Genomic DNA, 13,567 nt, shown 5'->3' with positions numbered 1-13,567 from the left:
TAAATTCTTTCAGATAATTTCTCAGTACCCTTAGATATGGATTCAATTTTGTCTGCTAAATTAATGTTACCCTTTTTAATAGTATTAATTTTTTTCAGGTAACTTTTGACTTTCGATGGTATTAATTCTGTCAACTAGCTATTCATTATTAGTCTGTAAAGACTATCATTTCTAAACATGTCACATTCTTTCTTAATGATATAATATGAATAAAAAACTGAGTCCCAATATCCAATATATGGAAGTATTACCATAACCATATAAGCCTTACAGAACGCAATTCATAGTATTAGCAAAAATGTTCCTAAAAGTTTCAATATTAATGTAGTCTGCCATGTTGATTTATTAATTACCTGTTATGAGATCCAGTAAATTGTTTTAGGTGTAATAATTGTTATTGTCCAGCAGGTGTCATGGTTACAGAGTCGCGACCAGCAGTGACGCAAATGGTGGTGACAGGAACCGTCCTGAGCAGCCTTAGTTTCCCGCCTTGGTGCTGATTAAATACTGAGAAATACGCTTTACTTTACAAATTAAAAGCAATTAAATCAATTCCATACACAGAGTAAGAAACCCAGAACTCATGGGCAGCGAGCACAAACCAGATGCTGCACAAAAGATACCACGCAGCAAGGAACTGTGCCAGGGAAGAGCACCAGGGAACACGACAGTGGAGGCGGGAGGTGTGCATGTGCTTGGGAAATTTCCAGGTCACAGTAAGCTCCGTTGTGGCAGGGGCTCTACAAAAAACCACTTAGGTAAAAGCAAGCCAAGTGGGCAGGGTTGGGAGACTTTCTGGGCCATGGACTGGTATGGCCTTTAGGCTGCCCATTGGGAGGTGTGGAGTCTGAATCCACATGGGTGCCAGATGAAGATGGAAGCTTAAAAGAAATCCCACACTAGCTCAGAATTGAGAATAATAGAGGCTTGTTTATTTAGGGGTAGACTCATAAATCAATATCCTCTGCTGGAATGGAGAATAGCAACTGATCCCGCAGCTGGAAAAGAGGCCGGATGCGTACTTTAATTGGCATATATAGTACAAGACGCCACAAGGGCAGGTAACTTAAAGGCTACTGGCTGTAGGGTTTCCTACAGCACCAATGCTGATATGCATGCAATGCAGACTGCTGTTTTAACTCTACAGGTTCATTCCTTCTTCCATGAAATTAGTGTCTTAAACACACACCTGCTGCTCAGTGCACACAGATCACAAAGCAACATTCAGAGTGTGTGCTCCTGGTGTCGTCTGTCCCACACAGCTGGGAGACAGTGGAGCCCTACTGCTATCTCCTTTGTTTCCCCACTGTATCATGGCACAACTCAGACATTAGAGCTTTCAAAGTAGAGAAAACTGCCAAGTTACCTGATCTCTGGAAAACGTCACTACCTCCTCCTGCTGTCCCTAAGTCCTTACTGTGTTCTGATTCTTGTGACCGGGATTTGAAAAACAAACCCATAGAGGTTATAAAGAATGTCACAATTCAATAGGAATAATTAAACACCACTCATTCAATCAACACTCTGCTGCCATCTAGAATACATGGTCTATAATCATATAAAGGATCAACCCTTTTCTAGCAATGCTATAAAATTTTTATTTGGAAAATCAGCTTTGTTAAATGTTTTCACCACCTAGGAGCCTTAGGTCTAAGTCTTAAACGGTACCCTGTACTTGTGATTTCTATTCCTTTTCCCTCTCCTTATTATCTCCCATTGTAGGTCATGTGGTCTAAATAAGTATAAGACAATTTCACCCTTCACCTTTGACTTTCATTGATAAATTTTTACTATGTAACAGGAATTTGTTTTCAACATTACATGCCCCATATTCATGGTGTCTGTGCTTGTTAGATGTATGTCAACTTAATACAAGGTAGAATTACTGTAGAAGAAAGAATCTCAACTTGGAAAATGCCCCCACCCAGACTGACCTGGGGGAAAGCACCTTGATTGATGACATGGGAGGGCACAGCTCAGTATGGCCAATGGTGGTTGTGGGAGTAGAAAATAGGTTGGGCACCTATGAGTAGCAAGCTGGTAAACAACCCCACATCATGGCCTCTCCAGCGGTTTCTGCCTCCAAGTTCACATCTTCAGTTCTTTCCCCAGCTTCCCTGGATGATGAACAATGAGCTGGATGGTGAAATAATCACGTTCCCCACCCACTTCCTTTGGTCATGGTATTTTATCACAGCAACAGAAATCCTGACAAGGACAGACATGGGTACTAGGTCTTGTCTTGACAGTGAGTTTTTTTGAGGAATGTGGAAGGACTCTGGAACTTGGGACTGAAAGAATCCACTGAATGCTGATATCCTAGTGAGTTATTCTGCATGATCTTAGAAAATAATGCTGAGAACAGTGCAGATGGTGGAGGCTTGTGAAGGTCCAGAGGGAAGTTTGAGAATCCGTTAAAGATGTTATGAGGGTCATTCATATTTTGAATTAAGAACCACTGAAGTGAAACATTCACCTTGCTGGAGCAATTAAAATCTGCTGAAAGCGTTTTTCTCAGGTTCGTCCCCTGGACACTGTGGTCCAGATACTGCTGAGGGTGTGTACCATGCTGGCAGCTGAGGTTGGTAGCGTGAGAGTTTCTTGGGTGGTACTGGTTTTGAAGGCATGAAGGGATCATGGAGAGAAATGCGGCTTGGCACATGTGGCAGTGTTAGAGTCCCTGCGGAGAGCCAAGTAGAGGCTACCGATGAAGGTGCAGTCCAGTTGCAGTGGAGAGCCAAGCAATTTGGAGATGCCAATATCATGGGCCAACTACCAGGACAGCAGCTTCTGTCGGGTGAAGACAGCTGTGTGTGCTTTCGATGGCTTTCCAAGCACCGTGGACCGTTAGTGAGTCCCAGAAGTTCAGAAAACCATTACTGAGTCCCTGATGTCTGACACTGGCAGTCACAATGTTGGACCTTGCTGAGCTTGATTTTCACTGTGTTCTGGTTCTTCCCTTTTGGGACACAAAAACATTTAAATTTTTTATTTTATAGGATTCCACAGGTAAGAGATTTCACATTTTAAAAAGATGTGGATGTTTTGCAGGGACTTTGGGGCTCTAGAGAGATGGTGGAGATTTTTGAGTGACTTGGAAAATGATAGAGAGACTTTGATATTTTAGAGACTCGCTATTTTGGAGAAAGTTTGAATGTCGAAAGGAACTTTGGGTGTTTTAAGGAGAGTTAACTTTTAAAGACTGTGGAACTTTTAAATTTTGGACTCTGTTTTATTGTGATGTTGATATTAGTATGATATCTTGGGAACAAGAAAAAAGGAAAGGTTATAGTGTAACAGTGGTGTGTTTGTCGAGTTGACAAGGGGTCAGCTGTCAACTGTGCTGGATGGTTTCTTGTCAAACTGACCCAAGCTAGAGCCATTTAGGAAGAAACTCAATTGAGAAAGTGAGAAAGTGTGCCCACCAGATTGGCCTGTCGGGAAGTTTGTGGTACATTTTCTTGGTTGATGACTGACGCGAGAGACCTAGCTCACCATGGGTACAGACTCTGGGCTGGTAGTCCTGGAAGCTTAAGAACACAGACTGAGAAAGTCATGAGGCACAAGCCAGTAAGCAGCACTCTTCCATGGCCTGTCTCTGTCTCCCAGTACTTGCCTTAAGTTCCTTTCCCAACTTTCCTGGATATTGGATTATCAGTTATAACATGAAGTAAAGGCTTACCCCCAACTTGTTTTTGGATATGGTATTTTAATTAGTCAGTGTCTAATCAAATAAACTGCAACATTTCAATAACATTTACAGCACAATTCTTAATATAAACTTGGAGTTGGCATTTGGGATGTGAAGTATCACTTCTCAGTTAAGGAGAGCGGGAACTTAGACTCCCATGGAGCCCTCCTTTCAAGACCGAGTTGCACCATTTTCCTTTAATTAGTTCCATAAAGTGGGATGGGGAGCCCTGAGTCTGAGAGCTGTAGTCTTTCCCCTGACTTCCCAGGCTGAAGAAGGACGTGGAATATGCACGGCTGAAGTCACACTGTGCTTTTCTCCTGGAGATGGCTCTAGGGTAGGATTAGAAACACTGGAGACGCAGTCATAGAGCAGCGCTCAAACACGGAACTGTCCATCTGTGTTCTCTGGAGAGGACTCAGCTCCAGTGTTCAGTTATTTTCTCATTTACCGTTTATCTTCTGTTTCAGGCATGAATAGAGCTGACCAGTCACTACGAGCTGTCTTAGCTCTCCCAGAGCACAAACATAAGCCGCTGCATTAGAAAATCTGAAACACTGACAGAGACAACCATGTGCTGGAACACGGCCATGTTTTGTGTGTATAAAGCATGTTCTTACACACCGAGTGTCTCCCTGACACAGGAACATAACTGTCCATATGTTCCAGAGGAGATAATTGGAACCCAGCCTTAGCAGGCTAAAGGCCACACTCAGGAAACTGCTGATGGTGTGTGGGGTGTGAAATGTCTGGATTCATAGTTCACAGTTCCCAACATTTGCCACCAAAATATATTAAGAAATTTAAGTTTACAATAAGTAAACCGAGTAAAGACAGCCTTGAATAGAATACAGGCATGCCCGATCCCTGGACCCTCTGCCATTGCCAAGGGCTGACTTCCTCCTTTACACAATCATCCGCATTCAAACTCGCCCTGAATAGTAAAGCTCTGTCTATAATGGACCTGGCAATCAAGACGCTGTGGATGAAAACCAAGATCCTGCTCCTGCTCCAGTAAAACCCAACCATGGGAAATGCAAAAAGACCTCATTTCTGGTGGATGCTGTTTTTAATGTGGAAGGAGCTCACGCACTGATGCGGCCACCATGGAACACAGCATCCAGCCATGGCTCTGAAGCTTAGGACACGTGGTAGCGTGAGGACGGTCAGTGGAGTGTGAGGTGGCACTGAGATCTTCAGTGGAACAGGTGTGGGCATCTGCGTGTTCCCCGAGGCAGCAGAGCTGTCAGGAGGCTCCATGTGGTTGTGCTCATGGTATCATTGTTGCATCTCCTCAGCCACTGTTTGTGCCCACATAAGATGACAGAGAACAGCAGACTCCACACGAGTTCCAGCTTGAGGAACACCCTTCTCTCTGAAATTGGCATTGGGATCTCAGCCAATAGCATCCTTCTTCTCTTCCACATCCTCAAGTTCTTTGGTGGGCACAGGCCCAAACCCACTGACCTGCCCATTGGTCTCTTGGCCCTAATCCACCTACTGATGCTACTGATCATGGCGGTCACAGCTACAGACATTTTTATTTCTTGGCAGGGATGGGATGACATCACATGTAAATTCCTCGTCTACTTGTACAGAGTTTTTAGGGGTCTCTCCCTGTGTACCACCAGCCTGTTGAGTGTGCTCCAGGCTATCATCCTCAGTCCCAGAAGCTCCTGTTTGGCAAATTTCAAGCACAAATCTCCCTATCACATCTCATGTGCCCTTCTTCTCCTGAGCATGTTTTATATGTTCATTAGTAGTCACCTCTTAGTGTCCGTTATCGCCACACCCAATTTGACCTTGAATAACTTTATGTTTGTTACTCAGTCCTGCTCTATTCTACCCATGAGTTATCTCATGCGAAGTATATTTTCCACACTGCTGGCCCTCAGGGAAGCCTTTCTTATTGGTCTCATGGCCCTCTCCAGTGGGTACATGCTGACTCTCCTGTGCAGGCACAAGAAGCTGTCCCGGCATCTTCACAGCACCAGCCTCTCTCCAAAAGCCTCTCCAGAGCTAAGGGCCACCTGGACCATCCTGCTGCTCCTGAGCTTCTTTGTGTTGATGTCCCTCCTGGACAGCATTGTCTCCTGCTCAAGAACCATGTTCCTGGATGATTCAACATTTTACTACATCCAACTTTTTATGGTACATATCTATGCCACAGTGAGTCCTTTTGTGTTTATGAGCACTGAAAAACATATAGGTAACCTGTTGAGGTCCATGTTTAAGGGAGTAATAAATGTTTGAATATTCAGTCTTTGAAAAGTCAATGTGCTGGCATTAGAGCTGTCAATCATAGCATAGTGTCTATTGCTTTGTTGTACATGAAACTATGAAGTTATGTTTTTTCCTCTTACAATTATTTACTTTTACCCATGTGGCGACAAACATGTAACAGAAAATTAAACCACATTTCCCTAGAGATGTGGTAAGATATATATCTTATATCACATATATAAGATATATGAAATATAACTCATTGTTTTATATATATACATATATATCAATTTAGATATACATAACAATGAGTCTTTAAGCGAATACTATGAGGTTGTTCTTACATATTATAGCCTTGGAGAACCTGTCCTACTTTTAAGTATGTGACCACTGCTGTGAGAAAGAGGTTTTATACACTGTAAAGATTTGTTATTCATATTGGTTTAATAAAAAACTGATTGGCCAGAAGCCAGGCAGGAAGGATAAATGGAGCAACCAGACTAGGAGAATTCTGGGAAGAGGAAAGGCAGAGACACAGTAAAAGCCAGATGCAGAGAAAGCATGATGAGAATGCCTCTCTGAGAACAGGTACCAAACCACATGTCTAAACATAGACAAGAATTGTAGGTGAATTTAAATTATAAGAGCTAGTTAATAATAAGCTTGAGCCAATAGGCCAAACCATTTTTATAATTAATATAAGCCTCTGTGTGTTTCTTTGTGACTGAATGGCTGCATAACTGGCTGGGACAGAAACTTCTGTATACAAAAGGTGTCCAAATGTTTGGCAAGGATTTTCACATAAATCCTGAGAAAGCTTTAAAAAGGGGATTCTAGACAGACAGGAACAGAGTCAAGCACAACTTCTTGGTAACCAGCTTTACTTCGGTAGGCTCTGTTTGCCAGTGGCAAGCATAGGCACGGCTCCTAACTCAGCATTAGTGGCAAAAAATCTCACAGCTCTGTTAAGAGGCCCTGCTACAAAATACTTTAATGGTGTTTATGAGCAGCTGGTGGTAGGCTTCTTGGTGGTGGCTTCGACCTTGAAATTCTGCAGAGTTGTGGTAATAAACTGGCTGTTGCCTGTACTTCCACCATGAAGCTGGACTCCCAAAAAGTTAAGGAATGGGGTGGAGGCAGTCACCAAAGCCACAGCTTTAATCCTAGCCATGTCTCTTAGCAGATTAAACAGAAAAAGAGAATTACCAATAAAGACAGATTCAGACAAAAAAAAACCTTGAAATTGTTTACAGTGTGTTTAAAGATATTCGTATGCTTGGGAGAGAAAAGAAAATGATAAAGTTCTTTTTAAAAGAAATAGAGTAGTTGGGCATGATGGAGCACACCTTTAATCCCAGTACTTGGGAGACAGAGACAGGTGGATCTCTGTGAAGTTGAGGTCAGCCTGGTCTATAGAGTGAGATCCGGGGCAGCCAAAGATACACAGAGAAACCTTGTGTCAAAAAAATCAAAAATAAAAATAAAAAAATAGAGTAAAAAAGGCCATGTAAAATGGTAAATACACAGAGAATATGGATACTGTATGTTATTGTGTTGTCTTTGAATTGTTTGACTGCTGAGGAAGGAACAATGGCTACTAAAAGATATTTGGTTATAAATGCTGCTGAATTATTCCAACCTATATATTTTAAATGCCTTGACTTCAAAATTTAAGTCAAAAGATAGGTTAGTTTGGACAAGAGGTTTTGCTTTTGTTTCCACAGGAAATGAGAGGATGTGGATTCATTCTTGCTAAAGAAAAATAAGGTTTCATCAAGGAAGATGTCCTAAAAAAAACTCTAGCAGGAACAGATGGTCCAGATGATCCAACATTTCAGAGCACCTCTGCTGCAGTTACCTCTGAGTTCTGCATCCAGAACAGCTTTAAGACTGCTGCCTGAGATGATCCAGCCTCACAGAACACTCCAGTCAAGACTTGACCATCATCCTAAACTTTCTTTGGATCTGCATAAGATGACTTGCATCCCCAATCAGCAGGAAGTAGCATAGAAAACTACTCCCACATTGCCCCAAAATGGATTATGGAATTTTGTCTTTGTTTAGAGTGTTGGATACAAGCTGTTATAAATAATGGTCAGGAAAAAACCTAAACAAAGGATATTACATGCAGGGTTTACTTTTTTTGTATTTGTCTGATTTATTTCATTAAACACAATTTCTAATTGCATTATCCTCCTGCAAATGTACTCATTTAGTTTTTATTCATAGATGCACAAAATTCCATTTTATATCACATTTTCTTTATTCACTCATCTGTTTATGAACATCTGGGCTATTTCCTGGCCTCCTCCTCCTACCTCATTCAGCACTTTGAGAAGGACTAATTTTTGCCCTTCTTTACAGGTTTGGTGAAAGTTGTTAGTGAATCCATTTTGTTTGGACCTTCCTTAGTTCAAAAGCTTCTTGATATTGTTTCAGTCACATTGATCACAATGTATCTCTATAAATATTTTTACCTTTCCATTTTTCTAAGTCATAAGTGTCCAGGAATTTGTCTATTTCTTTTACTTTTCCAGATTTCTGAAATATGCCTTTTAAAATATTCATTAATTATTCTTTACATTCATTTTAATCTGTAGTAGCCTCCCCCTTTTTGTGTCTAATTTTAATAATTCAGTTTTATCTCTATTTCTTTTGTTTAGTTTGGTTGGGCATTTTTCCTTTATTCTTTGTTATTATTTTTATTGAGCTATATATTTTTCTTTGCTTCCTTCTCTTTTACACACATACAAACACCTGATTTTTGACAAAGAAGCAAAAAATATAAAATGTAAAAGAGAAAGCATATTCAATAAGTGGTGTTGGCATAACTGGATATAAACCTGTAGAAAAATGAAAATAGATCCATATCTATCACCATGCACAAAACTCAAGTGCAAATAAATCAAAGACCTCAACATAAAACTGTTAAGTCAGGAGCATTACACCAGCCCCTGTCATCCATCCCAGGCCCCTGGCCTGGGAGTTGCATTGGTCTGAACTCTCCAAATCCAAGCATGCCAGGTTCTGAACCCTCCCCAGGTGATGGAGGACTCTCATTGGTTAATAAAGAAACTGCCTTGGCTTTTGGATAAGGCAGAATTTAGATAGGTGGAGTAGACAGAACAGAATGCTGGGAAGAAGGGAAGTTAGTCAATTGCCATGCCTCTCCTTTCTGGGAGAGACACTATGGAGCCAGCTGCCAGGTCAGACATGCTGAATCTTTCCTGGTAAGCCACCACCTCGTGGTGCTATACACATTAATAGAAATGGGTTAATCAAGATGTGATAGTTAGCCAGTAAGGGGCTGGAGATAAATGGGCCAGGCAGTGTTTAAAAGAATACAATTTGTGTGTTGTTATTTTGGGTATAAAGCTAGCCAGGCGGCTGGGAGCTGGGTGGCAGGAACACAGCCCACTGTTCCTCACTACACCCAGGGGAGGATCAGGACCACTCCCACTGGGTATCTAAGTGGGCTCGCAGAGGAGTAACTTGTGGTTCTGGGTTTGCATGTTCTCCTCACTTTCCTTTCCCCCTGCCATGCATTCCCACCTGAGAGTGCTGCATTTAATAAAACAATGGACATCTTAATTTGGTTTAATCTGACCAAATTGGATCTTTTTGCACCAGCAGAGCTTCCCGTTTTTGGATTTTTTTTCCTAACAAAAACCAACCACACACACTGAATCTCATAGAAGAGAAAGTAGGAAGTACACTTGAATGCATTGGCACAGGAGACCACTTCCTAAATATAACCCCAATAGCACATACACCAAGAGCAACAAATAATAAATAGGACTTTCCAAAACTGAGAAGCTTTTATAAGTGAAGGACACAGTCAAGAAAACAAAATGGCAGCCTACAGAATGGGAAAAGATCTTCACCAACCCCACACTGAACAGAGGGCTGATCTCCAAAATATACAAAGAACTCAAGAAATTGCTCATCAAAAGAACAAATAATTCAATAAAAATGGGGTACAGAACTAAACAGAAACTCTCTATAGATTAAAATGGCTGAAAGACTTAATGGACTCTTAAACACAGCCTGCTAGTACCCAGAGAGGACCAAGAGGTGAGTGACCACCTACCTCGTGGGACACCCCACTCCTAGGATCTCCATACCAGGGCTAATCCCTGAGCCCCTCCCACACCTGCCTCAGCTTCTCTAGCCAGCCAGCAGGAGAGGTTCCTGCAGGTAGGTTGCTCCAATACCCCCATACCATTCATTTGACCCTGAAATCTACAAGTCTCACTCTGCTCCCAAGTCCTCTATACCCCCTGCAACCTCAGTGGAACTCTGAAACACAGCCTGCTAGTACCCAGAGAGGATCAAGAGGTGAGTGACCATACACCCTGCAGGACACCCCACTCTCTAGGCTCTCCATACTGGGGCAAAATCCCAGGCCAGTCCCACCTTCCTCAGCTTCTCTAGCCAGTCAGCAGGCAAGGTTCCTGCAGGTAGGCTGCTCCAACACCCCCATCCCATCCACTGGGCCCTGAAAGTTACAAATCTCATTCCACTCCCAAACCTATCAATGCCCCATGTAACTTTAGCGGAACTCTGAAAGACAAGCTGCAACTACAAACAGAGAACCAAGAGAGGAAATCTGAAGCACAAGCTGTAACTGCACAGAATGGACCAAGAGAACAGACCAAGAGACAGGGCTGAAAGAGACCCTAGTGGCTTCCTGAAATACAGACAGTGACAGTACAGAGCAGACCTAGAACAGTTCCCAAAGACACAGACAGCCACTGCAAAGATTAGACCAAGACGCAAAGACACTGCCGGCACCAATTGAAGGAAAAAATGGGTAGACGCCAATGCAAGAATTCATCCAACAACCTAAAAAGCAACACGGTAACACCTGAACCCAGTTGACTTGATCATCCTAACCCAGAAGAAGCAAAAGAAAATTATTTTAAATGTAACTTTATGAGGATGATGGAGACTTTAAAGAGGAAAAGAAATATTCCCTTAAAAATGGAGGAAAAGACAAAAAATTCAAAGAACTCAATAAATCTCTCCAAAAAACTCAAGAAAACCAAGAAAAAACAATTAAACAGTTGAAGCAAATAGTTCAAGAGTTGAAGATTGAAATAGAAGGAATAAAGAGAACACAAACTGAGGGGATTCTGGATAGGGAAAATCTGGATAAATGAATGAGAACTACAGAGGTAATCATAACTAGCAGAATATAAGAGATAGAGGAGAGAATCGCAGGTGCTGAGGATATTATAGAGGAAATAAATTCACTGGTTAGAGAAAACAATAAATTCAGCAGATTCTTAATATAGAACACCCAAGAAATCTGGGACACCATGAAAAGACCAAACCTAAGAATAATAAGGATAGAAGAAATAGAAGCTCAAAGCCACAGAAAATATATTCAACAAAATAATAGAAGAAAACTTTCCCAACCTAAAGAAGGATATCCCTATGAAGGTACAAGAATCTCACAGAACACTAAATAAATTGGACAAAAAAAACTGTCCTATTGCCATATAATAATCAAAACACAAACATACAAAATAAATAAGGAACATTAAGAGCTGCAAAGGAAAAAATGTCAAGTAACATATAAAGGTAAACCAATCAGAATTACACCTGACTTCTCAATGGAAAACTTGAAAGCCAGAAGGTCCTGAACTAAGAGACCATGGATGTAAGCCCAAACTACTATACCCATCAAAACTTTCAATCACCATCAATGGAGAAAACAAGATTTTCCATGACAAAACCAGACTTAAACAATGCCTATCCAAAAATTCAGCCCTACAGAAAGTCCTAGAAAGAAAACTCTAACCCAAGTAAGTTAACTGTACCCACAAAAACATGGACAACAGATAACCTCATACCAGCAAGCTCTAAAGAAGGGAAAAACACAAACACTACTACTGATAAATAACAAGAATTAACAATAACTGGTCATTAATATCTGTTAATATCAATGGACTCAATTCACTTATAAAAAGACACCAGCTAAGGGGAATGAATATGAAAGAAGGATCCATCCTTCTGCTGAATACAAGTAACACACCTCAACCTCAAAGACAGACATTGCTTCAGAGTAAAGGATTGGGAAAAGATTTTCCAATCAAATTGACCTAAGAAAACAAGCAGGTGTAGCTATCCTAATATCTAACAAAATAGATTTCAAACAAAAATTAATCAGAAGAGATAAGGAAGTACACTTTATACTCATAAAAGGAACAGTCCATCAAGATGAAGTCTCAATCCTGAACATCTATGCCCCAAATACAAGAGCACCCACATATGTAAAAAATACATTACTAAAGTTTAATCGCACATCAAATCCCCATACACTAATAGTAGGAGACTTCAACACCGCACTCTCCCCAATGGATATGTCAACAAGACAGAATATTAACAGAAAAAGGAAAGAACTTATAGATATGTCATGACTCAAAGAGATTAAACAGACATCTATAGAACATTCCATAAAACACAAAAGAATATACGTTCTTCTCAGCACTTCATGGAACCTTCTCTAAAACTGACCACATACTCAAAACAAAGCAAGCCTCAAGAGATACAAGAAAGTTAGAATAACCCCCTGTATCTTATTGCATCACCATGGTTTAAAGTTAGAATTTCACAACAACAATAATTTCAGAAAGCCTACAAACTCATGGAAATTGAACAGTGCTCTGTTGAACTACCCCCGAGACAAGAAAGAAATAAAGAAATCAAAAGACTTCCTAGAATTCAACAAAAATGAATACACAACATACCCAATCCTGTGGGAGACTATGAAAGCAGTGCTAAGAACAAAGTTTATTGCACTAAGTGCCTACATAAAGAAAGTGGAGAAAACTCACACTAGTGACTTAACAGCACACCTGAATGCTCTAGAACAAAAAGAAGCAGACTCACCCAGGAGGAGTAGATGACAGGAAATAATTAAATTGAGGGCTGAAATCAATAAAATAGAAAGAAAGAAAACAATACAAAGAATCAATGAGACAAAGAGCTGGTTTGTTGAGAAAATTAACATGATAGAAAAACCCTTACCCAAACTAACCCAAAAATCAGAGAGAATATATCCAAATTAACAAAATCAGAAATGAAAATGGGGACATAACAACATACACTGAGAAAATCCAGAGAATCATTAGGTCATACTAAAAAACCTGTACTCCACAAAACTGGAAAATGTGAATGAAATGGACAATTTTCTGGATAGGTACCACATACCAAAATTAAGTCAAGACCAGGTGAACAATTAAAATAGACCTATAAACTGCAAGGAAAGAGAAGCAGTCATCAAAAGCCCCCCTCAAAAAAAAGCCCTGGACCAAATGGTTTCAGTGCATAATTCTATCAGAACTTCCAAGAAGAGCTAATACCTATACTCCTCAAAGTGTTCCACAGAATAGAAACAGAAAGAACATGGCAAAAGTCTTTTTTATTGATTTTTATTGAGCTCTACATTTTTCTCTGCTCCCCTCCCTGCCTCCTCTACCCCTTCAATCCTCCCCCAAGGTCCCCATGCTCCCAATTTACTCAGGAGCTCTTGTCTTTTTCTACCTGCCATATAGATTAGATCCATGTAAGTCTCTATTAGTGTCCTCATTGTTGTCTAAGTTCTCTGGGATTGTGGTTTGTAGGCTAGTTTTCTTTGCTTTATGT

At 40.7% G+C, this 13,567-nt stretch overlaps 2 protein-coding genes across 2 annotated transcripts in view; both read left to right on the top strand.

Annotated features, from left to right (window-relative positions):
* LOC119807154 (vomeronasal type-1 receptor 48-like) overlaps positions 1-481 on the top strand; it is a 28,782-nt gene extending 28,301 nt beyond the window's left edge. Inside the window, exon 2 of the mRNA XM_038319291.2 lies at positions 409-481. Coding sequence (XP_038175219.2) covers positions 409-481 — 73 coding nt within the window. The remainder of the gene's footprint in view (positions 1-408) is intronic.
* Positions 482-4,974: 4,493 nt separating this feature from the next.
* Positions 4,975-5,944, top strand: LOC119807968 (vomeronasal type-1 receptor 94-like). Its single transcript, XM_038320229.1, has one exon. The coding sequence runs from the start codon at positions 5,012-5,014 to the stop codon at positions 5,942-5,944; it is 933 nt and encodes a 310-aa protein (XP_038176157.1). The 5' UTR covers positions 4,975-5,011.
* The last annotated feature ends 7,623 nt before the right edge of the window (positions 5,945-13,567 follow it).

This window comes from Arvicola amphibius, chromosome 2 (genome assembly GCF_903992535.2).
Source record: "Arvicola amphibius chromosome 2, mArvAmp1.2, whole genome shotgun sequence".
NCBI classification, from domain to species: domain Eukaryota; kingdom Metazoa; phylum Chordata; class Mammalia; order Rodentia; family Cricetidae; genus Arvicola; species Arvicola amphibius.
Note: the sequence above shows the minus strand (reverse complement) of the source record. Positions and strands in the feature narration are given on the sequence as shown.

Excerpts from the sequence above, each read along its gene's own strand:
- LOC119807968 (XM_038320229.1), top strand. The coding sequence starts at position 5,012 with ATGACAGAGAACAGCAGACTCCACACGAGTTCCAGCTTGAGGAACACC.